The 24864-nt window shown below is 47.6% G+C and overlaps 1 protein-coding gene across 1 annotated transcript in view; it reads right to left on the bottom strand.

Moving 5' to 3' along the window:
* Positions 1-21426, bottom strand: part of MRPL52 (mitochondrial ribosomal protein L52) — a 43004-nt gene extending 21578 nt beyond the window's left edge. Inside the window, exon 1 of the mRNA XM_078641343.1 lies at positions 21317-21426. Within this exon, the coding sequence (XP_078497469.1) occupies positions 21317-21344 (28 nt within the window). The 5' untranslated portion in view covers positions 21345-21426. The remainder of the gene's footprint in view (positions 1-21316) is intronic.
* Positions 21427-24864: the final 3438 nt, after the last annotated feature.

Raw genomic sequence — 24864 nt, 5'->3', positions numbered from 1 at the left:
TTACCTTTCAGCCTTCTTGTATTTTGTGTAGACAGGAAGACAAGATTGAATGGTATTATCTCCAGTTCTATTGATAGGATTCCACATGGGAAATGTATATCTTGAATATTATCAGTGCCACTATTGAGCTTTGAACTACACTGCATGTTACATGGACAGCTTTGTCAACTTGTACAGACTTAAATTTCTTCGAGACATAGCATTCCAACTAACATAAGACTCTCTGAATGTACGTAGGAGGATTTCATGATCTACCATGTCAAAGACAGAGCTGTAAGCCTAATAGAATTAAGAAGTAGTTCTTGGCTTCATCGAAAATAAATTAGGGTGTCATCCAACACAGTTGCCCTGGAGGTTTTGGTGTAATAATTCGAGTTTAAACCTGATTGAAACTCACCAAGGAGGTGGTACACTTCAAACAGTTGTTTGAGCGGAGAGGCATTACTGCTTTTAAGAGATTCATGAAAAAGTCTAGCCCTGAAATAGAAAGAAAACATGTCCAAGCGATTCTGATCCGCTGACAGTTTTGAGCAGATGTCTGAAATTTCCAATTTTTAAGGGACGCAGTACTGTGACTTGTTCAAGGGATAAGATAAGTTGATGAATTCTAGTATATCTGGTATCTTTGTAGGACTTATTTTTTTATGCTAGAGCTGGAGGAACTGAGTTGGTTTCACATCAGGGCTTCGTGTTAAGTTTTTGTCTCAATCCTAAAATAATGGATTGAAATTGATCAATGATGCATTTGCTTTCTTGGTCATCAAGATTTTTGTATTAGATGAGCAAAACTCCGATCTGATAGAATTCATTTTGTTGGCAGGCTTGTCACATTTGTCTGTTTTGATTTTTTGTTTAGTCAGTTGTGTGTATATAACTGGTTAAACATTTGGAAAAAATTTACAGGTCTGCGTTTGGTCTCATTTAAATGCTTGCTAAAACAGTTTACTTGGGCAGTTAGAATATTCTTTCTTATAGGCTGTTCTGACTTTGAAGGCAGAGGTGATGGGGACTTAAGTCTCTAGTGGTGCTGGCGGAAAGGAGGATGATAAGGGACATAGTGGAGGGTGTAAGAGGAGAGTGCAGCACGTCATTGAGTTACAAGAGTAGTGGATAGAGGGTAGCTTCATGACCCAAAAGCAAAAAGACAGTATTGAATGTCCCGGAGCTTACTGGTTCCTACTAAAGCGGCATTTGAATAGGAATGTTTTCTGAATTTTTCTAAATATGAAAAGGTCTTCTTGACACCTGCGTGGGCTTTCATTTTTTCTTAAATTTAAGCCCGAGTGCATGTTTATTTCTAGGCGTTTATTTCCTTCTAATAATTGTAGGATGCGATGAAGGTAATAGGAGGTGGCATTGTGAATAGGATTGAACATTATTCTGGCCAGTGTAAACTTCATTTTGGCCTCAGGGTGTAGTCACTGAGGTTCTTGTAGGTAGTACTTTAGTGATATGATCAAATATTCCGGTACCCAACACCAATCTGCCATGGAAAGCATGATAAAAATAAGAGAAAGTGTGGAGACTCTTTGAAGGCAGCATTCCCATACTAAAACTTTGACCACTAGGCAAAAATAAGTTAATGTCAGGGAAGATGTCTCTTTTTTTGTTAAGGGAAAGTAGTGTTATTTTCGCTGGTGTTTCAGTGTGGTCCATTTTAAGGACGAGGGAGTGATCAGATATACTAACTTTACTCCATTTCTAAAAGAAGCAGTCATACTGTAATTCATTCTGCTATTTCTTATTAAATATTTTATTAATGGTGCCTCTGAATAAGAATGAAATCAGTTTTCTTGGTGTTGAGTCTGAAGAGATTTTCAAACAACCTTAACAGTCAGCAAATGTTGGCTAGAGTTTATTTCCCCATAGTTGAGGGTGTCCTTGGCACTCTGGCCAATTTCCCACACAGATCTCTCAGTGGCTTCAAATACAAGTTCAAAAGCATAGAAGGAAATATTATACCCCTACGCACACCACAAGTGACAATTAGCAAAACAAAAACAGGGGTATAGGGTAAGACACTTAACTGCACTCCTTCTACTCTATACTGGTCTGGTTGTATTTGTGGGTGCCAAAAACCTGAAGCCATATACCCCTATGCTTCCAAAGTCAATGCCCTAAAGCACTGTATACAGTTCAACACAATGGTTCAGCACACCACACAATGTATAATGGCAATAGTAATCAAATTAATAATATCAGTAGGCCATGAGGTATTCTTTCTTGTTTTTATTCCAAATCTTCACACATAAGTAGCCAACGCGTTTCGTCCGAAGGACTTCTTCAGGGCGAAAAATTGTCAAAATTATCTCACAGAGTATGCATTCCAGGGCTTTATAAATATGAACCAGTCTTCAATTAGCTAAAAAGAATCCTTATTTTAAAATAGTCTGGTAGATTTTCTTTCAAACTTGTATTCGGTGGAAAACGTGATTATGAGATGCCAAAATTCACATCCTTTATTAGTGATATCTGTATTCACCTTAAGTGGTCGTTACATCTCGCTTCTATCCGGTCGCCGCCTCGAGTTCGTAGTTTGAACTACGAACTCGAGGCGGCGACTGGAAATATTTTTAATGATTGGAGCTGGAGTGGATTTGTCATGGCAGGTGGTTGGCTTTAGGTTTTTTGTGATTTTGGCATGGTGTTCCTAAAAAATTAAATCCAATTTGGTTCATTCACAGTGAGCAGAAGGAGACTGATTACCATTTCTTGTATGTTCATTGTTGCTGTGGTCAAGATACAATTACTCAGAAATGCAATTTTTTTAAGGAAGTTTTTTTTATTTGAGTGAACAAGGCAACCCTAGCACAAAATGCCACATACATTATCATATTTTTAGCGTAGCATAAGACACTCACGTACAGAATTTATAACAAGGAAGAAAGCAAAAGAATAATTATTTTGGTTCTGTTGCAATTGGTTTAGGGAGAAGTTTCTTCACAATTCTCAGTCTGGATTTAGGGCTGAACACAGTATGGAATCCGCCCTTTTGGGTGTTACCGAGCATCTGAGACAGCATATTGATTTTGTTAGGCCTTAGTGCAGCCTTCGATACTGTGTCTCATTTCATCTTGGAGGAGAGAATGATTCTACGGGGCCTTGAAGGCTCAGCCTTGCTCAGATCATTTCTAACAGACCATACGTTTCAAATCTTTTCCTCTAATGCCAGATCTGAGACACAAGCCTTAATGTCCGGAGTCTCCCCAAAGGTTCTGTGTTAGCCCATTGCTATTTAACATTTAAGTCCGCCCTCTGGTGGATGAAGTGGAGAGGTGTGGTTTCACACTCTTCTCTTATGCAGAGGCCACCAAGATCATCTTTTTACTTTGTCATTTTAACAGAACCATGCAGCTTCAGACTTAAGTCTGGGCCCGAGTCGCATCTCCCCATTGATGAACAAAAACTCTCTCAAGCTCAAGGGCGACAAAACTGAGGTAATGATTCTGGGGGGAAAACTCCTCTCTCTGGGGCCAACATCACAGGCCCGACTCCCTAGGGACACTGCCCACCCCATCTCAGAAAGTTAAAAGTCTGGGATTCTGCTTGGATGACAATTTTTTTTATGAAGCCTAAGTGGCTAAGGTGACTGCCACTTGTTTTGCGGTACTCAAATGGCTAAAAAAGATCATTTGGGTGATCCTTGCTCCCGCTAAAAGGACTGTGATCCAGGCTGTAATCATATCCAAACTGCACTACGGCAATGTGCTGTATGTGGGAGTCGATAAAGCTACAACCCGCCGGCTGCAGCTGGTGCAAAACGCAGCGGCAAGGTTACTCTATCAGCTTCCAAAGACTTCCTCAGCCACCAACATTCTTGCTAGCTTTGCTGACTCACGATTCCTAAGTGCAAAAGTTCAAAGCTTTATACTATATATTCAAGGCTAAAATAGGAACTGGACCATGGTATATTTAGGATTTGGTGCCACTATCATCTTTCTTGATCTATGAAACGCACCCTGCTCAATGTGCCTAGTTTCCACATGACTCGTATGAAAGGGCGCTCCTCTTCATATTTGAGCCAGAAACTCTGAAAATCGCTTTCAAGGTCTCTGGGAAGCGGTTAGTCTCTTTTTGCTTTTAGCAAAGGTTTGAAGGTGTGGCACTTTTAGCCTGTTGCGCATAGGACTCCCCCATAACCTTCCTTTGTGCAAGGAATGACAGCGGAAAACAATACTACCGCCCCTGGCTCGGGTTAGCATGCTGCACTTGGTTATGCAGAAGGAACAGTTTAACCTCCCCCAATTGGGCCAGGTGTTGCAGCTTACTTTACCCACATGTAGCAAAAACGTGTGGGGGCAAAGGGACCAATAAACACCTCCAACGCAGGAGGAAGGCAGTGTGAACGGTTGCATTATGGAAAAAATTATAAAGCACAAAGAAAACCAAACTAGCTTCTGGCCACCAACGAGGGTGGCAGAAAGGTCCGCTACCCTGCTATGTTCTCTTACCTCTTAGGATTACAACAATTTGTCAACCATGCAGGAACGATACCCTCCTCTGTCCAGCAATCCCAATCATGTCTCCCTGTACCAAATCACAGAGGGCTGCATTTCCTTTATTTGGTTACAAAGACCGTACTACTGCCCTACAGTTGGCGCCTTTAGATCGTACCTCGGAAGTGCATATTTAATCTAATTAGCAGACTATTTTGGTGAAACGATAGTAATCGTGGTGCCTAGATTCAAGAGAAAGGCCACTGGGTTATGGGCCACCAAAACCATATTGTGCCTGCTCTTTTCCTATACCATGCTTGGTTTTGTTCCTCTGTAATCCAGGACCAGAGCTGGAAGACAGGATTGCCCAGCTGACCTCATGTCGGTGTGGTTGCACTTTTGTAAAACCATTCTCTTAGGAGTTTCCTCTGTAGACTTTGCTTGAACTTCACCCTGAGAAACATCTTATACTTAGAAGCTGATATATCTGAACAAGATTTATATGCCTTCAGACTGACCAAGAGCCACCTGAAATTAGTACAATTACACACTATACTTCATAGTTCGTCAAAAAGGAAATTGCCAGTAATCCCAGTCCTCAAAGGAATGTCTTTAAAGTAATAAACAGTTTTAAGGTATCTCCTAAATCGGTCACAAAGGAACCCAAGCAATAAGATGCAGACACACCACATACATACATAATCCACGTGCATCTTCGGTAAACAACGAGAAAATATTTTATCGCTTAAAGTCGGGCTCTTTCATTCTTCAATGTATGCCAAACATCCTTATTATCCGTATATATATATATATATATATATATATATTTTGGAAGAACCTTTCCTCTGTGCATGCCCACTTAAAAAAAAAAAAATCTCAGGTCTTGGCGAGACAAGATCTACAATATTTGTAAAAGGGACTGTAACCCAGCCCCTCTTTTCCATTGGGTAGCGTCAGCGTTTATGGTAAATGCTGGCTTCCCATTGGAAAAGAGGGTTTTTGGGTGCCACCATGTCCGCTTTTCGTACATCCCCTCCGGACATGGAAGCCTGCTTTGTGACTGTCGTGAAGACTTTCTTTTCTTATCTGCTTGTTTAGTTAACAAGCAGATAAGAAAATTCTTCAGTACAGCCATGAAGCAGACTAGCTGTTCTGAGCACTTCCCCCTCGTCTCCCACCCACCTCTGGAATTTCAGCACAGACGAGCCTCGGTTGTGACGTTCCACCCACCCCCTCCCTGAGCCTGCAGGCACAGGGTAGAGAGAGAGAGATGGGTCTCTGGGTGCACTGTGGGTTCAGCATTTGCTGTACAAGGGCAGCTTTTTTCTCAATGCATTACTATTCTAACTTTAGTATATGACAATGAGCTCACTTTCACGCCAGTGCATTGTTCCTTTAACACGATTAAGTACTAGAAATGGGTCCTGGCCCATGTTAAGACTTGGAGTTTCTCTCAATCAATCAATCAATCATAGCACTTGTATAGCGCACTACTCAGCCGGAAGGGTCTCAAGGCGCTTGGGGGAAGGGGTCCGCTACTGCTCGAACAGCCAGGTCTTGAGTTGTCTCCTGAAGGCGAGATGATCCTGTGTCAGCCGAAGGTGGATGGGGAGGGAGTTCCATGTCTTGGCCGCCAGGTAGGAGAAGGATTTTCCTCCGGCGGTGGCTCTTCGGATGCGTGGTACGGCGGCGAGGGCGAGGCTAGTAGATCGTAGCTGACGGGTGGGCGTGTAGAAGGTCAGGCGGTCGTTGAGGTACTTGGGGCCCAGGTCGTGGAGAGACTTGTGTGCGTGGGTGAGGAGCCTGAACGGGATCCTTGTGAGAAGTTGGCCTGGTATATGATGCTCACTAGTTCTAGTGATCCCCTTGTACCATGCCAAGCAACCCTTATGGTGGAGGTTGTAAAGTCAACCTTATAGACAAGCTATCCTAGGGGTAGCATGGACTAAGCAGTCTTAGGCTAAACTCTGTAAAGGTCTGCTATCCTATGGTCACCCCAAATTTTTGTTTTTTGCTTCACTGGTTTATGACTTAATGTGGCTGTGGGCCTGCTAATCAGACCCACAGCCTGCTGTTCTCTCTCTAAATTGATGCCAATGCACTTTAGGTGCATTATGAAATTGGAACTGGTTCACCTTATTGGCCCCTGTAACAGAGTACCCAGGTACCCAGGGCATAGGTGGTTCCAAGGCCTACCAGGGGCTGCAGCACGTATTGTGCCACCCCTGGCCTGGCCTCCATATTTGACACAACTGGCTGATCACTCAGCTGGGGTAAGTCGGTGTAACCACCCCTTACTTAGGTGTAGTATGCCTATACCTAACCTAAAATGGACACATATGTTCCTATCAGCCACTCCTATGGAAGGCCCCATCAATCCTGGAGGCAGAGTGCTTGGAAATATGTGAGATGGTGCTCTGGCATGAGCTGAGCCTGTCTGCAGCTTTCGGAACCATGTCCTTTAGCGGTTTCATGATACTGCCATACCATATGCTCTTAAGTGCATTATAATCCTCGCGGTTAAATGCTATCTTTGGTTTGGCTTTATCAAAACATGTCGAGTAAGGTGTCATACGAATTGAAATACTACCCCCTCGCCAGTTCTGGCGACGGGGGTAGCATTCCACCCTTCTAGAGGGACACGACATGTACCTAACCTGAACCCCAGCATCACAAAATGGATGCTGCCACCACAGACACAAGTCTGACCTCCTGCTGCTGGGAGTCCTTCCAGCGAGGGCAGCTTGGACAAAGGGTTTCCTGCCTTGGGAGGTGCTAGCACCACCCCAGACAGGATTTTGTGTATTGGGTAGGACAGGGCTGAATAGAATCAGACATGCCTGGGGCACACAAGGTGTCCCCGTGCATTTGCCAGTTCAAACCGGTGCTGGGGCTTCCCAGCCCCAGTCCTGGCGCGAAGCTGGACAAAGGAAAGGGGGTGTAACTGCCCCCCTTCCTGGTCCCACCCAGAGGAGGGACCTAGCAGGTGATCCGGCACCTAGAATTGGAATAAGAGTAGGAGCTGTGTCCTGAGACTTCAGATCATCCTGAACTCGACTTGAAACTAAGAAGAAAACTGGACTTCGACATTCTGCTGCACAGAAGACTGAAGAGACTCTCCCTTGTGGCCAAGGAGTGACCACCCTGTGAATACAGGCACCAACCAGCAACTCGACGTCTGCTTTGCCGCCGCCTCCCGCCGGAGCCCGAGCCCAGAGCCTGACAAGACCCAGACTCCCAGACATCTCACAGCCCGATCCACAGTCCCTGCAAAGAAGGGACCCGTGGAGGCACCGAGAGACGTGGGACCGGACCTCTTGAAAGACCCCCGAGAAGCTGACTGCGCAGCACCCGAGGCACCTTCGACGCTGTGCTTTGGGGTTTGAGAAGCCCCAACCTCGAGCAGCCCTTGCACCGAAGATCAGCCCCCCAGCATCTCCACGATCTGCGTGAGGCCCTTTTGCACTGTGCCACTCGACGCGCCATCCCGGACACTTGCTACGTGGCTAGCGGCCATCTTGGCGACGAAAACTACGACTTACACCGCTGGTCTGGTTGCTCCAGACTGGCCCTTGCTCCCCTGAAAAGGAGCACCCGCTCTGACCTTGCTGGTCCGAGTGAGAAGCTTGAATCGATTCCTGCTTGGCTTGCTTTAGCCAAGGCCTGTTTGCTCCAATCAAGTTGCCGACACCGCCATCAGCGAGAGCCTTCGTGGGACAGCTCGTGACCAATGCCTGGACGTCCTTGACCTCTTCGTGTCCACGTGGCTGCAGAGACAATCTTCACCTCATCGCCTGTTTGCACCCGACATTGCCTGGTTCCTTCCTGGTTCCACGGTAGTCACTGGCTAGTGACTTTGAACATTGTCCCCTCTGCTTTAAGGTCTTCACCTCTTCAGATCCACCCTTGGATCCACCAGAACTCTTCTTGACGACCCGCCTGCAGCATCTTCAGCTCCAAGCACCATCGACCTGCGTGACGAAACCCGACACTACTTCGCACCTGTGCACCCGCTTCCTGTGGGTGAGGTAACTCAGCAACGCCGGTGTTCCCACACTGGTATACACCTCTAGTGCCTGTGTCTAAAGTTTTATCCTTGTAGGTCCATCGGAAGGTTCCTAAAACACCAACTTCTTAACTTTTACGCACCATTGACATTGCATTGGTGCATGCGTGCGCTTTAAGCGCTGCACCCGAGTCCCGCGGGCCTTTCCCGACTTCATCACTGCTAGTCCCGAACAGCTCCAGCGATTCCCCAGGCCCTAGGCCTCTTCACTTTCCCCATAGTGGTTCTTATACCACTATTTTAGTATATGGTTTAGGTGGCCCCTAGGGCTCATCCAAAATTGTGCAACTTTTGTATATTTAAACTGTGTTTTGTTTTAACGCATTTGCTTCTGTGCTCATAAAGAGTATAGGGTATATTTGTAGAAATAAATCTATATATATTTTCAATATATATCTATGTGGTGTCCTTTCATTTGGTATTCAAGGGAATTGTGTATGGTAAAACAGCTTGCTTCACATGCCTTTACAGAGTTTAGCCTAAGACTGCTTAGTCCATGCTACCCCATGGATAGCTTGTCTATAAGGTTGACTTTACAACCTCCACCATAAGGGTTGCTTGGCATGGTACAAGGTGATCACTAGAACTAGTGAGCATGATATACCAGGCCAACTTCTCACAATCCTCTTGTTGACGGGGAGCCAGTGCAGGTCCCTCAGTCAGCCGGAGATGTGGCTGCGTCGGGGGATGTCCAGGATGAGTCGGCGGAGGCGTTCTGGATGCGTTGGAGTCTTTTCTGTAGCTTGGCTGTGGTACCGGCGTAGAGGGTGTTTCCGTAGTCCAGTCGGCTGGTGACGAGTGCCTGGGTGACCGTCTTCCTGGTTTCGGTCGGGATCCATCGGAAGATCTTGTGGAGCATGCGTAGGGTGTGAAAGCATGATGAGGAGACGGCGTTGACTTGTCTGGTCATCGAGAGGGAGGAGTCCAGGATGAAGCCCAGGTTGCGTGCGTGGTCTGTTGGCTTGGGAGTGGTGCCCAGGGCGGGGGGCCACCAGGAGTCGTCCCAGGCGGAGGGCGATGGTCCCAGGATGAGGACTTCCGTCTTGTCTGAGTTCAGTTTCAGGCGGCTGTTCTTCATCCACTCGGCGACCTCTTTCATCCCTTCGTGTAGGCAGGTTCTGGCGGTGTCGGGGTCTCTGGTGAGGGAGAGGATCAGTTGGGTGTCGTCGGCGTAGGAGATGATGTTGAGGTTGTGTTGGCGTGCGATGGCTGCAAGAGGTCTCATGTAGACGTTGAAGAGGGTGGGGCTGAGTGATGATCCTTGTGGTACGCCGCAGATGACTTCGGTGGCCTCAGATCGAAACGGGGGGGGGGGGGGGAGGCAGACTCTCTGTGTTCTTCCGGCGAGGAACGAGGTGATCCACTCCAGTGCCTTCTCTTGGATGTCGATGTTGCTGAGGCGTTGAACTAGGGTGCGGTGGCAGACAGTGTCGAACGCTGCAGAGAGGTCCAGGAGGATGAGTGCCGCTGTTTCCCCGTTGTCGAGCAGGGCTCGGATGTCGTCGGTGGCTGCGATGAGGGCGGTCTCGGTGCTGTGGTTGGCTCTGAAACCGGACTGCGAGGGGGTCGAGGGATCCGTTCGTCTCGAGGAAGGCGGCAAGCTGTCTGTTGACGATCTTCTCGATGACTTTAGCAGGAAAAGGGAGGAGCGAGATGGGGCGGAAGTTCTTGAGGTTGGTGGTGTCCGCTGTTGATTTCTTCAGTAGGGAGGCTGAGCTTGGCGTGCTTCCAGCTCTCCGGGAAGGTGGCGGTGTTGAAGGAGGTGTTGATGATGTTCCGGAGTTGGGGTGCGATGGTGGAGTCGGCCTTGTTGAAGACGTGGTGGGGGCAGGGGTCGGTTGGAGATCCGGAGTGGATGGTGTTCTTCGTGCTGGCTGTGTCTTCGGTGGTCACTGTGGTCCAGGTGCGGAGGGTGGCGGTGGGGGGCGTTGGTTCGACGGTTGGGTGCGTGGATGGCGCGCCGAAGCTGTTGTGGATGTCGGCGATCTTGCGGTGGAAGAACAAGGCGAGGGAGTCGCAGAGATCTTGTGAAGGAGTGATGTCGTTGTTGCCGGTGCTGGGGTTGGAGAACTCCTTGACGATGCTGAAGAGTTCCTTGCTGTCGTGGGTGTTTTTGTCCAGTCGTTCCTTCAGTGATTTCTTCTTGGTGGTGCGGATAAGCTGGTGGTGCTTGCGGGTGGCGTGTTTGAGGGCGGTCATGTTGTCTGTGGTCTGGTCCCGGAGCCAGGCTCTCTCGAGGGTGCGGCAGTTCTTCTTGGAGTCCTTGAGTTCGTCGGTGAACCAGGAGGCCTTCTTGCTTCTGGGTCTGCTGGGAGGGTTCTTCAGTGGTGCGAGGTCGTCGGCGCAGGCGGTCAGCCACTGCGTGATGTTGCGGGCTGCTTCGATGGGGTCCGTTGTGCTGGCGGGTGGGTTCTGGTTGAGGGAGGTGGTGAGCTGGTCGGCGGTGATCTTGCTCCAGCTTCTGTGAGGCACCTGTTCCGGGCGGTGGTGGGTCGTGGTTCTTCTGAAGCTGAAGTGGACGCAGCTGTGGTCGGTCCGGTGGAGTGGCTGAAGGTGATGTGCTTGCTGGATGAGAAGACGGGATCAAGCGTGTGGCCGGCGTAGTGGGTGGGGGTGTTGACCAGTTGCTTGAGTCCGAGGTTGGCGAGGTTGTCCAGCAGGGCGGTGGTGTTGCGGTCCTTGTTGTTCTCCAGGTGGAAGTTGAGGTCCCCTAGGAGGATGTAGTCGGCGGAGGGGAGGGCGTGCGGGCTGATGAAGTCCGTGATGTCTTCGCTGAATTGTGTGCGTGGTCCCGGGGGTCTGTAGACGAGGGTGCCTCTGAGGGTCGTCTTTGGGTCGGTGTGTATCTGGAAGTGGAGGTGCTCGGCGGCGGCGAAGGTGTCGTTGGAGTCGGTCGTGATGCGGATGGTGTTCTTGTGGACGATGGCGATGCCTCCTCCGGTCTGGTTGACGCGGTCCCTCCTGATGATCTTGTACCCGTCCGGGATGGAGATGGCGATGTCGGGGGCTGAGGAGACGTTCATCCAGGTTTCCGTGAGGAAAGCGATGGCTGGTGATGTTGTGTCGAGGAGGTTCCAGAGTTCCACGGCGTGTCTGTGGACGGAGCGGGTGTTGAGCAGGATGCATTTGAGGTGGTTGCTGCTGGTGCTTGGCGGGTGAGGTGCCGGCTCGGAGGCAGGTGAACTTGCAGGTTTTGCAGGTGATGGGTCCGTGGGTGCATTTCAGGGTGGCCCGGCAGCAAGCGGGGTTCCAGCCGGCATTGAGTGCGTTGAGGGCGGCGGCGTCGTAGGTCTGTCGGGTCGTCTTGCATCGATGGGGGCCAGGGGTCCTGGCGCTGGGCGCGGGCCAGGCACGGACGGGCGCAGACGGGCTTGCCTTTGGCGCACAATCGCTGCGCGTGGGGGTCATAAGTAAGGAGCCAGGAGGGCGGGTCAGCTGGGTGGCGGGAGCGGGCGGCGAATGGGCTGGCGGGGCCGCAGGTAGGCAGCGGAGGGAAAGTCTTGTGCAGGCGGGCGGCTCAGCGGCGGCTGGGTCGCTCGGGAAGCGGCAGGCAGTCAGGCAGGCAGGAGCAGGCTGAAGCGGCGTCAGCAGGAGCAGGAGGGGGCGACCAGGCCTTGTCACAGGCGCAGTTCTCTGAGCTACTCGAGGCTGAGGACATGTGCTCTTCTTAATATGGCCTTCCACCTGGGGCTCAACAGGAGTGCCTTCTGTGTGCTTCTATTATTTTGTCACAAAAGTTAGCCATAGGCTTCTATGTTTGCTGTTTTTTTAAGAACCTTCCCACTTTAAAATGCACAGCACCCCCACTGCTGTTCCTTAAAGTAAAAAGTTTAAAGTATTCTAATCGAAACCGTCAGGTGCGACACCTCTAGCCAGGGTATAGTTCAAGTTCGGGCATTTATATAGCGCACTACTCACCCAGAGGGTCTCAAGGCGCTAGAGGGAGGGGTTCACTATTTGTCGAATAGCCAGGTTTTCAGTTCTTTTCTGAAGGAGATGTGGTTCTGAGTAAGGCGGAGGTGGGTGGGGAGTGAGTTCCAGGTCTTGGCAGCCAGGAAGGAGAATGATCTGCCACCCATGGTGGTTTTACGGATGCGCGGGACTGCAGCGAGGGCTTGATTGGATGATCTTAGTTGGCGGGTGGGAATGTAGAAGGACAGTCGGGTGTTGAGGCATTCGGGTCCCAGATTATAAAGGGCCTTGTGTGCGTGGGTAAGAAGGCGGAAAGTAATTCTCTTGTTGACGGGAAGCCAGTGGAGGTTTTTTAGGTGTCCAGTGATGTGCTCTTGGCGCGGGATGTCTAATATGAGTCTCGCTGACGCGTTTTGGATACGCTGGAGCTTTTTCTGCAATTTTGTTGTAATTCCGGCGTAAAGTGTGTTGCCATAGTCTAGTCGACTCGTGACCAGTGCATGGGTGACAGTCTTTCTTGTCTCGAGGGGGATCCAGCGGAAGATCTTTTTGAGAATGCGAAGGACGTTGAAGCAGGAGAACGATACGGCGTTGACTTGTCTGGACATTGAGAGAGAGGAGTCTAGAATGAAGCCAAGGTTACGTGCATGGTCTGTGGGTGTGGGTGCTGATCCCAAAGCGGAAGGCCACCAAGAGTCGTCCCAAGCTGAGGGGGAGGATCCTAGGATGAGCACCTCCGTTTTGTCTGAGTTGAGTTTTAGGCGGCTCTGTTTCATCCATTCGGCTACTTCTTTCATACCTTCGTGAAGATTGGTTTTGGCGGTGTTGGGGTCTTTGGTGAGGGAAAGGATTAGCTGGGTGTCGTCGGCGTAGGAGAGGATGTTGAGGTTGTGTTGACGTGCGATGGAGGCGAGAGGACTCATGTAGACGTTGAAGAGGGTGGGACTGAGTGAGGAACCTTGAGGTACGCTGCAGATGACTTCGGTGGGCTCTGAGTAGAATGGGGGGAGTCGGACTCTCTGGGTTCTCCCAGCTAGGAAAGAGATGATCCAGTCCAAGGCTTTTCCTTGTATGCCGATGTTGTTGAGGCGTTGTATGAGGGTGCTGTGACAGACAGTGTCGAAGGCGGCGGAGGGGTCGAGTAGAATGAGGGCCACTGTTTCTCCGTTGTCTAGGAGTGCTCGGATGTCGTCGGTCGCCGCAATGAGGGCGGTTTCGGTGCTGTGTTTGGCTCGAAAGCCGTTCTGTGAGGGATCCAGGGAGTTGTTGGATTCAAGGAAGGCGGCGAGTTGGCTGTTGACAGCTTTCTCGATGACTTTGGCCGGGAAAGGGAGGAGGGATATGGGTCGGTAGTTTTTCAGTTCTGAGGGGTCTGCTGTGGGTTTTTTCAGAAGGGCGCTGAGTTCGGCGTGTTTCCAGATTTCTGGAAAGGTGGCAGAGTTGAAAGAGCAGTTGATGACATCGCGGAGTTGGGGAGCGATGATGGAGTCAGCTTTGTTGAAGATGTAGTGGGGACAGGGGTCAGAAGGCGAGCCAGAGTGGATTGAGTTCATGAGGCGAATGGTGTCTTCAATGGTGATTGGGTTCCAGGAGCTGAGGTTGTTAGTTGGAGGGGTGGGATTTGAAGGGGGTGGGGCGGGTTGGTCACTGGGAGTATTCTTGAAGCTGTTGTGTATGTCGGCAATTTTGTTGTAGAAGAAGGAGGATAGTGCATCGCAGAGGTCTTGGGAGTTAGTGATGTCGTTGGATGCTGCGGAAGGGTTGGTGAGTTCTTTGACGATATTGAAGAGTTCCTTGCTGTTATGAGAATTGTTGTCGAGACGGTCCTTGAATGCTGATTTCTTGGCGGATCGAATCAGTTGGTGGTGTTTGCGGGTGGCTGTCTTGAGGGAGGCCATATTGTCTGGGGTTGGTTCTTTTCTCCAATTCTTCTCCAGGGTGCGGCATGTCTTCTTGGATTTTTTAAGGTCATCATTGAACCAGGGAGCCTTTTTGCTGGATGATTTCAACTGGTGTTTTTTCAGGGGTGCTAGTTCGTCCGCACTGTGGGTAATCCATTGCCTGAGGTTGGTGGCCGCTTGGTCTGGGTCCATTGCTAGGGTGGGAGGGTTTTGGTTGAGTGATGTGAGGAGTTGGTCGGTGGTAATTTTATTCCATTTTCTCCGGGGAATGGGTTGTGGACGGTTGTGGGATAGGGTGGTTTTGTAGTTGAAGTGAACACAGCTGTGATCCGTCCAGTGGAGAGCTGTAGTGCGATCGAAGGAGATGTGCTTGCTGGAGGTGAAGATAGGGTCGAGCGTGTGTCCGGCTGTGTGAGTGGGGGTGTCAACAAGTTGTTTGAGTCCAAGATTGGACAGGTTGTCCAGAAGGGTGGTGGTGTTGTTGTCGAGTATGTTTTCAAGGTGGTAGTTGAGGTCTCCTAGAAGAATGTAGTTCTCGGAGGCGAGGGCGTGCGGGCTGACGAAGTCTGTGATGTCGTCGCTGAATTGAGATCGGGTGCCTGGAGGCCTGTAAATGAGGGTGCCTCTAAGGGTGGTCCTGGGGTCGGTGTGGATCTGAAAGTGGAGATGTTCGGCGGTTGCAAGATTGTCGTCGGAGCTGGTTGTGATTTTGATGGTGTTTCTGTGGACGATGGCGATGCCTCCTCCAGTTTGATTGGTGCGGTCTTTTCGAATGATCTTGTAAGTGTCCGGTATGGCTATGGCGATGTCGGGGGCAGAAGATGCGTTCATCCATGTTTCAGTAAGGAAGGCGATGTCAGGTGACGCAGTGTCGATTAGGTCCCAGAGTTCTGTTGCATGTCTGTGGACCGAGCGGGTGTTCAGTAGGATGCATTTCAGGCTGTTGAGTTCGGAGCTGTGTGTGGAGGAAGTGGGTTTGGTGAGGGTCCTGAAGCAGTTGAACTTGCAGGAGAGGCAGGCGAATGGGCCGTGGGTACGTCCTGGGGAAGCTTCGCAGCATAGTAGGGTGCGTCCGGGGTTGAGGGCGAGGAGAGTAGCGGCATCATATGTGACTCTAGAGGGTTGGTAGCGGCGGGGACCAGGGGGTCTGGCGCTGGGCGCGGTCCAGGCACGGACGGGCGCAGACGGGCTTACCTTTGGCGCACCTTCGGCGCGCAAGGGGCGCGTCCGCTGCGCGTGAACGCTGCGCGGAAAGGCATCTGTCATAAATGGAAAGTAGAGGGGGAGGGGCGAGGGAGGAGCAGCTGGGGGGCGGGAGCGGGGCGGAGTTCAGGGCAGGGAGGCACAAAACAACAACAGGATACAAAATGGCAGTCAGCCAAACAGCGCTATCGGGTTGGGGCACAATATCAACAACAGAACGCAGACTGTATTCACAATCAGGCACCGAAAATTCCACCCAGGCAGCACACTAAATTATATTGTTGCAGCGCGCTTTCTCAGACTAGCGACGCGGTAGTATGCTAATGAGCGCTTGTTAACTCGGCAGGGCAGCGCAACAATGCGGTAATAGATTCGAGCGTTCTGACTCGAACTGGCACAATGCGGTAAACAAATAGATTTAATGCAGGCACAAGTCTTGTCAAGATGTGGGCGCTACGATACCAGATACTCTCTCAGGGCAGGGAGCAGCTTGGAGGAGCGACCGCCTCCGATGAAATCAGGACGGTATGTAGTCAACAGCCCGTAAAAATACTGAACCCCCAGCTCCTAGAGTGCAACATGCTATTGTCTTTAAAAAGCCACGCGTGAGTGGACAGGTAACACTCCATGTGGATACTTGTTTTAAAGTGAAATCAATCCCTTGCGTGCTGATTATTTTTTGGTATTAATAACCCAAGTCACACTGCTGAAAGGAAGAGAAACCAAGGAAAGAGACACGGCATCTTGGTTTTATCGCTTTAAAAAGTAAATGTAGTGAGCTGTAACATTAGTCACAAACAAATCTGCAGTTCTGTATTTTTCCTTTGCAACTTTGCATGCATACCTCCTAACTCTAGGGTATTCTGGCAGCTACTAAGAAATTCTATCAGGTGCACGCCCAAAAGTCAATCTGCTCTATAATGTAATACCTTTTCTATTCTTTCGATGTGGTTACAGTATCATGTACATTAATCCCAAATAACTGTCTAGCAGCCAGATTCATCAAGCCCAAAACGGCTCGCAAAGGGCCAGATTCTGAGAATCTGGCCCTTCGCAAGCGCTATTTTTGCATTTGGGATTCACCATCCCAAATGCAAAAATCGCTAAATTGCGAATAATTGCATTTAAGGAATCTCAATTTGAGATTCCTTAAATGCAATTCATGAACCATTTTAAATTTGCGAATCCGCAATCTGGGGCCGCTATTTACCGCAAAGTCTGACTACGTGGTAAATAGCGAAAACTTAGAAAAATGCACTTTAGTGCATTTTTCTAAGTTGTATGTTACACACACACATGTCCTTTGGACATGTGTGTGCGCAACACCAGTGTACATTACCATTTCAGGGGTGCTACAGGGTGGCACCCTTGAAATTGCTTCCTTATTTGCGATTCGCTAATTGCTAATCGCAAATAAGGAATGACTCCCCATTCATTCCTATGGGCCCATGGAAGCAGTAGAAATCGCAAAAAATATTGCGATTTCTACATGAATCCCGTTTTGCGAGTCTTTAATAGCGATTCCTTAAAAATCGCTATTAAGGACTCGCAAAACATGACAATGATGAATCTGGGGGTAGGTTTCCAGTGAGCACCAGTTGTGCAGTTTTGGCAGAGCGCGCTGTGGAGCTCGTAATGCGAGCCCGAGTGTCTTCACTGCACCTGGATCTATCCACACTTTAACAAGCATTTGCAATGCAATAGGTCTCGCATTCACATGAGTTTGAGCTATTGGCATTGTAAATGACAATGCCTTTTATTTATGTTTTGAGTTTTAAAACGTAAATAAAAGGCATTGCCATTTACAAACCTAATAGCTTAAACTCTCGCAAATGTGAGACCTATTGTATTGCAAATGCTAGTCTAAACACACTTCGGACGCTGTTCCCTCGCTGAGCCCATGATCTGTTCCTAAACCTAGAGGTTGGAGACCGGATGCTGCTGAATATCTAGCGCCTGGACAACAGCAACCACCTGTCCTAGGAGCAACTCACCCAATATCAGCAGTGAGGCGCTTCTGAGGCCCATTCGCCTCATTTAAAGAAACGTCCCATTGATCTGCATGTATTTGTCCCTACTGAAATCCTTTATGTGCATGATACAGAATTAGCCTATTCCCTCTTGTATGGCGCAGCGTTGCTTTCTAGCTACGTTTGCACTGTATACATTAAAATACATAAATATGTATAGTTCGACATTGAAGAAAAATGAAGCCCAAAAGCCACTGGAAAACAGTAAAATGTTAAAAGTTAAGTGGATAAAATGAGCATAGTAAAAGCATGAGTGACAAATAGGAAAACGGTCAGAAAGAGAAAGCAACAGAGCGAGGTCAGGCACAAAGCAGTTGCAACAGAAAAGCGGGAAACAATGAGAGATTCAGTGAAAGAAAAAATAGAGAGAAAATGGGCAGAACCTGGGAGGAAAACGAGCTGGGAGGCCAGAGTGGAGTTAGGGTACATATGTAGTTCCTGGGTAGAATAAAGGTGTGAGAGACAGGAGCTATGGAGACCGAGGAGACAGGCAGAAACAGAAAAACAATAAACCAACAAAAAAAAAACGAAATAGGCGCAGATCGAAAGAAGGACTTGGAAGATGAGTAGTATCTAATGGGATATTTTCTAGACGAAAAATGAGATCTCTGTTTTTGTGTAGCAATAAAAGAACATGCTGATTTTTATTTGTGAACTATGGGCCAGCAGGAATGGGCATCCTATGCCTCTACAAGAGATACTGTGAGTACATATCCAGTCACACACTTTTCTCTTCCACACATGAACATAGCTGTGAGTGAATCTCGACACTTTCAAGAGCAGAGTTGTAAGAGAGTCTAAGCTTTTTGCAAAAGTAATATTTGGAGTATTATTTTCAACATGATCCGGATATAGGCACAGGAATTAGGGATGCAGGTGGAGCTGCAGCACCTCAAAAGACCTATGCTGGAGTTCAGAACGTGATTGAGCAATAAAGATGTATTTAAAATGTGTTTTTATCTCGTTTCATTTGTGTCTGTACAGTTAATACGGATTACTTGACGCAAACGCACACACTGCAGACAGCCACCGCACACATACACCGCAGACAGGCCCTGCATACACACACACTGCAGACAGGCACCACGCACATATGCAGAAATGGCATGCCATCTAACACTACCCTACAGCTCTGTGCCTCCGGTTTGCCCTGGGTCATGCCCCGAAAAGCTTCTACAGAAAAATGCAACAGCTCGGAGGGCTGCACCTCTAGCAGCTGCACCAGGGCAGGTGCCTCGGTCAGGACAAGAACCTGCTTGGCCATCGTCCCTGCACCGTCACGGCACGGCGCCATTAGCTCCACGGCAACCGGAGTCACAGACCTAAGGAGAGCAGCCTTGACTCTACCCACACAGTCATCAGGAATAGCAATCTCTGCGCACCTACCCGAAACAAATGTTTTCATCTGTAACATATTTCATGGAACATGTGTACACATACGAAATACGCATGTGTAAGCAAGACCGTGTATTTGGCAGTGTTGTCTGCACAGCCCAAACGCACGCGGTAGCCTCTCCAAGGCACTATTGTGTCACGTCACAAACACGAGTCACCAACTCATCCCCACATCAAGGCATTTTGTGCACATATGCTCTGCTGTCAGAATGTGTGTGGAGAGCCACACTCGCTGTGAACAGCAGCAATGTGCGCACACTCACCTGGCTGGCACTCTTCATCATAAGTACCAGTCTCTGCATCCGACGATGGCCTCACACCTGAGCCCTACAGTTGGTAACACCCTTTGACATGCGCTTCAATGAGCTGTCAGTCAGTGTCTAATGGCTGTAGGGTGTGTGAAAGAAGTCTTTCAGGCAGATGCTCGGTCGCGTGACCTCTGAACAATTAGACGCACATTTCAGGAGTTTCACTATGTGAGAGGAGGGGAAGGCGCTGCTATCCATCATTTCTGGGTGTCTATGAGCAATGCCAGGCATGGGAAGCACTGACTGAACATGCCGCGGACTGATGGCCCAGCTCTTGGGCACAGATTGCGCAATCCCAGACACGGCATGCTCCGGGCTCTGTGAAGTGAAGGGCAGTCACTTTACGCTTGGGAACAAATTCCTGAGAATGACGCGAGCAACGGAAACGGCAATTTCTACCAGTTAAACAGTAACTAAGGGTCTTGCTCACTATGTATCTGAAGCGCACAGTGAAGGGCACGTTAATAATTGTTAAAGTAAAAAAATAAACAAGCCCAGAAGTGCTGCGCGCGCTCGCCACAGCGAGCGATCTGTTTTCCATTACCACGCCCGTATCTGGGCACAATAATTGAAAACAGATGTCGGCGTGCGGGTAACGCAACAGGAAGGAGGGGGCCGCTCATGGAAGCTTTTATCAGCACCGCGCGCCTCTCTGCAGACTCCCCTGCATTCCAGAGAGGCGTGCGACGCGATCCAATCCTTTCCTGCCATGCTGTGGAGACAAGACCTGGCCGCGCGCACAACGTTATCCTATGGGGAAACACTGCGCGCGGCCAGGTCTTGTCTCCCTTCGTCAGTCTCAGACTGCTGAGACGACTATAGATCTCGCTTGCGAGAACGCGCTTTCAGTGCATTCGTCGTAGGCGAGACCTAATAAAGGAGTCTGTGAACCAATCAGTCATCAATAGGGAACTTGAACGAGGGGTGGATTAGCAAGGAAGTACAGAAAATGAGTAGAAATTGAAGAACCGCCTTCTGGAAAATAACATCTGAAATCTGGATTCACAAATTACACCTCACGCTGGCAACGAGATATTCTCAGGGGTTTGTTCTCTTTCTACATCTGAATTATCTCAGAGCCTTGATACGTCAGTTTAGTGACCCGGATGAAATTAACTTTGTGGTCTAGCATGAGCATAGGTAACCGAAGCGAGTAACATGATTTGCAGCGGCGAGGCAAGGGTAAGATCGGTCCACTGCAGGAAAGGACAATAGATCTCGCAGTTACGTGAGTTTTGAGCTATTGACATTGCAAATAACAATGCCTTTTATTGGTATTTTTTTTTTAAAAACATAAATAAAAGGCATTGTCATTTACAATGCCAATAGCTTAAACTTGCGTAACCTATTGAATTGCAAATTGTTGGAAAGGTTATTTTTACGTTAGACCGTTTCCCTCTGGGCATTACAACGTTTATTTTATTAATATTTCAACAGGACTTCTCAATCAACCGCAAACGTTCCCAATGAGCCGCATAATTGGGCAGTCCAAATAAATCAAACAAGGACCACATAAATAGGACTCTCGAATAATCACATGTACAATAATTTACATCTTCAACCACTATCGACTGCACGTAGTACCTGGGTACTTTCAGTTTAGAATTAACACATTAAAATTAGAAAATACAGTCGTCAAAGTTCATTGATCTGCTCCATAAAAAGCCAAAACAGCCTACAGGTGTTTCGACCCATTTATTTAGTCACATCATAAATGTATGAATACGACCTTGGTTCTCGAGTCGGAGTTCCGAACTAAATATTCGAACTGAATTCTTGAAAAATGTGGAAATCTATGTGACGAAAGATGTAACGTAATGGGAACAAATGCATGAGCGCAGGAGAAGTCCTATGTAACGAAGAGAGAATGATAACCTACAATAAAATAACCCTTCTGTGAATATAACTCTCTGACGTGTGATGTGGGCACTGCATGTAGGAAACAGGTAAAATGTTTGTTGCGAGAAACATCAGCTTCGAAATGGGGGAAAAAACAGCTTCGAAATGGGGGAAACAACAGCTTCGAAATGGGAGAAACACCTCCACCCTCGACAACCCTCCTTACCCAGTCTGGCAGCTACGGCCGCCGCCATTACGAAGTGACAAACCGCACAGTTCTAGCCCGTCCCAAAAGTTGAAATAGAAACAGTACAAAGAGGGACATTACTACAAATGTGTGACCAACGCAAAATGGCCGCCAGGCATCGTGACAGCGAACGACGTACTTCCGAGGGTGGATTATTGTGAATATAGAGATGAATGGGCAGTGAAGAATTACAAAACATAAGTTAACACATCAGTTGAAATTTTGCAAGACTGAATAATATAACACATCGAATATGCACAAATCGTAGCATTTAATTTTACAAATTAAGTTTTTATATTTTAAATATGTAAATATTTTAAATTATAGTTGCATACTTTAGAATATTTTCCAGTTCTCTAGGCAGTTAAGAAAAGTTGTTTTCGTTGCTGTTGAGCTTTAAGGAGAACAGCGCCTTAAATATGGCCTCATTTACATTCGAGACACACTCATAAACGGGCAGGTACTCTCCGGTACTCACTCAGTGCATGCCACATTAGTTTGAATTTTGAAAGGGAGAGTATACCTGCAGTTTTCAGCACTTTAGCAACACATTTAGCGGGAGAGTATAGGTACTTCTCAGGAGCAAACAGTTACTGTAATTTTATTTATTTTATTTTATGCGTTTTTGTATAGTGCAGACTTTACACGAAGGTGTCAGAGCGCTTCACAATAGGAACAGAACTGATACATGAGGAGAACCCGAGTCAATGAGTGAGTACCTGCACTTCTACAGTTTCATTTGAAGCAGTGCAAATAGCAAGTCCGACATCTTCAACAGCAACGGGTACGACTGCACATAAAGGCCTCTTCACACATATTGATCAACTGTCCTCCTCAATTGCCAACCTAGCCGAATCTACAGAGCATGAGGATGCACACACACCAAAACACCAGCATGGCAGGACAGAAGGATGGGAAAGATAACATGGGCACAAAACAATCAATTTAATTAAAGAACGTAAGATAGTACATCACCTCCCCCGTCCATTAAATAGTGATTGAATCTGTCAGGCAACCTTACATTTCAGGAGTTGTGGCCATCCAACTAGCTACCCTCAAAACCAGGGGTATCTTTACAGTTCATGACAGTGATACTTGCTAATACTACAGCATGGGCTAAAGGGACGTTCAACACGTCGTTATGCTGCATAGAGATATCAGAAATTCTACCACCAACCAACACAGTCTCACTTCCACCAATCACAGGCAATAAAGGTCTTCTTTGGGGTGACGCTCATATAACATGCAAGACATTTCATTGTTGGCCATTATCCAACATTAATGGTTGAACCAGAGGGTCTAACCACATGCAAACGACCACTGATTTTGTCCCAAATACAGCAGCCAGAGCCCTACTTGGGCTCCCTGAAAGCTCCCGACAACTAGTGCCATTCGCTGGTTACATTGGCTGCCTATGGCCAAGCGTATTGAATTTAAGGCCCTTTGCTTGGCCTTTAAAATTTTGAAGCTCTTTTCCCCGGGTATTTTGGCCAATCTGTTGGTGCCTTACACACCCAGGTGCCATCTGCGCTCCATGGGGCAATGCCTGGGTCTTGTACCTCAGGTGAAACGTTTACGTGCCGGGGGTCGCTCCTTTCACAGCTTAGTGGCTAAACTCTGGAACTCCCTTTCCTTTCAGATCAGCAGTCTGGACAACTATCTGGCGTTTCGGAAGGCAATCAAAACCTATCTCTTCCCTCTGGTTTAGGTTCTACCTTGTGTCTTGCAGTCAGCGCCGGGACGCCTCTTTGCTGAGGCAGCTGTACGCTATACAAGTTGGGTTAACATAACATAACATAACCACCATGCTTAGTTGGCGGTTGTTTGACATCACCTACTGATATCCTACGATTCACCATCGCTTTCTTTCTGTCATAATGCTGTTTCATTATCTCGTTTTTTTCTTCCATAGTTTTTTAGACAAGCCATTATTCCTACTGGTTCTTGTACTTTGAGCTCCTCTCACACCCCCTTAAATAGACATGACCATAATTTTGGTCTTGGGAACATACCTTTCAACAATTCAAAAAGGGGTCCTGCCGGTTACACTGTGGGGAGTGAAGTCATATTCCCTGAAGCATGTTCTGAAGGCATTCTTAACTGGTAAGTTTGACCTAATGTGTAACTGTGTAGTTTCCTTGATAAGCTGGTTGGCACGCTCTACTTTCCCATTACTCTGGTGGTGGTACAGTGATGTGCTGCAGTGGGTGATACCAAGTATCCTGAAAACATCTGCAGTTTCGGCAAGAATGAATTTCCTACTATTGTCACTAACAACTTATTCAGGAAACTCTTCTCTAGAAAAAAAACTGTTTAAAGAATTCAATAATGGATGTAGGATCTGCTAACAATTCTAGGTCGATCCACTTGCTGTAATAATTCACCATGACTACAGCATAGAGTATGGTAAATGGTAAGTTGTTAATTTCTCATTTCAGATCCTGCATATTTTTTTCTCATTCTACTACCCACACTAAATCCGCATCCATCTGAATTAGGTGTCGGATTGGTTCCACTTTTTCACCATTGTTTTTTTTAACCCCAAGTAGATTTTGCAGAAACTTAGGAAGGACCCAATCCATCTTGTTACTAGTTTTAGAGGCTTGTTTATGGCAGTAACCAAACTAGGCTTGAGGCTAACTCTGTCAATGCTGATGACATGCCGTATACTTAACACTGGTTTGCAAGAATTTGCACTTGTCCTTTTGATGGCCAAGCGACTTTCCTTGATTCATTTTAGGGCTTCATGCAATGCTCTTAGGTGTTTCTCTTGAGTAGTGGAATAAATTAGTATATCATCTTGAAAGGCATATACACCATCCATACTTTCAAACATTTGTTCATGATTTTGTGGAACATAGCTGATGCAGCGTTTAGGCCGAAGGGAAGGCTGGAACAAATTTGGAATGCTCCATTTGGTGTGATTAATGCTATGAGGTCTTGTGAATCCTTTTGCAGAACAACCTGGTTGTATGCAGTGGTAAAATCCAATGTGGAGTAAATTCTTGTATTGCCAAGCGTGAAAACCATTTCATGGATGGGATGCAGTGATTGACTTTCCACAACCACCTGATGGCTACATTGGTGTAGATCAAGGCACAGTTTAAGTTCTCCTTTTTTCTTTTTAACCACAACCACAGAGGACAGCCATTGGGATATGCAGAGACAAGCCCCGATTATGCCTTCAGCTTGTCATTTGTCCAAAACCTCCTTCATGTTGTTATGAGCAGAAAGTGGAACACTCCATACTCTTTGCTTCACTGGTAGGATCAGTTTTTTTTAGTTTGTTGCAGTGCTAAAACCCTTTTAATCATCCCAGTTCATGTTTAGAATCACTGCTTTATTATGGTAGAACATGGTCAAGATTATTTTCAATGATGCTGAATACATTCGGTGTCTTGCACAGATTGATCAACATGCTCCTCTGCGCACCCTAGAATATTTACACCTCGATTAACAACATACACTGTGTACAAGTTGTCTTACCTTTGAAACATAGATCTGCTCCAAGTATGCTGTCATGACAG

Source organism: Lissotriton helveticus, chromosome 5_1 (genome assembly GCF_964261635.1).
Source record: "Lissotriton helveticus chromosome 5_1, aLisHel1.1, whole genome shotgun sequence".
In the NCBI taxonomy this organism is placed as follows: Eukaryota; Metazoa; Chordata; class Amphibia; order Caudata; family Salamandridae; genus Lissotriton; species Lissotriton helveticus.
Note: the sequence above shows the minus strand (reverse complement) of the source record. Positions and strands in the feature narration are given on the sequence as shown.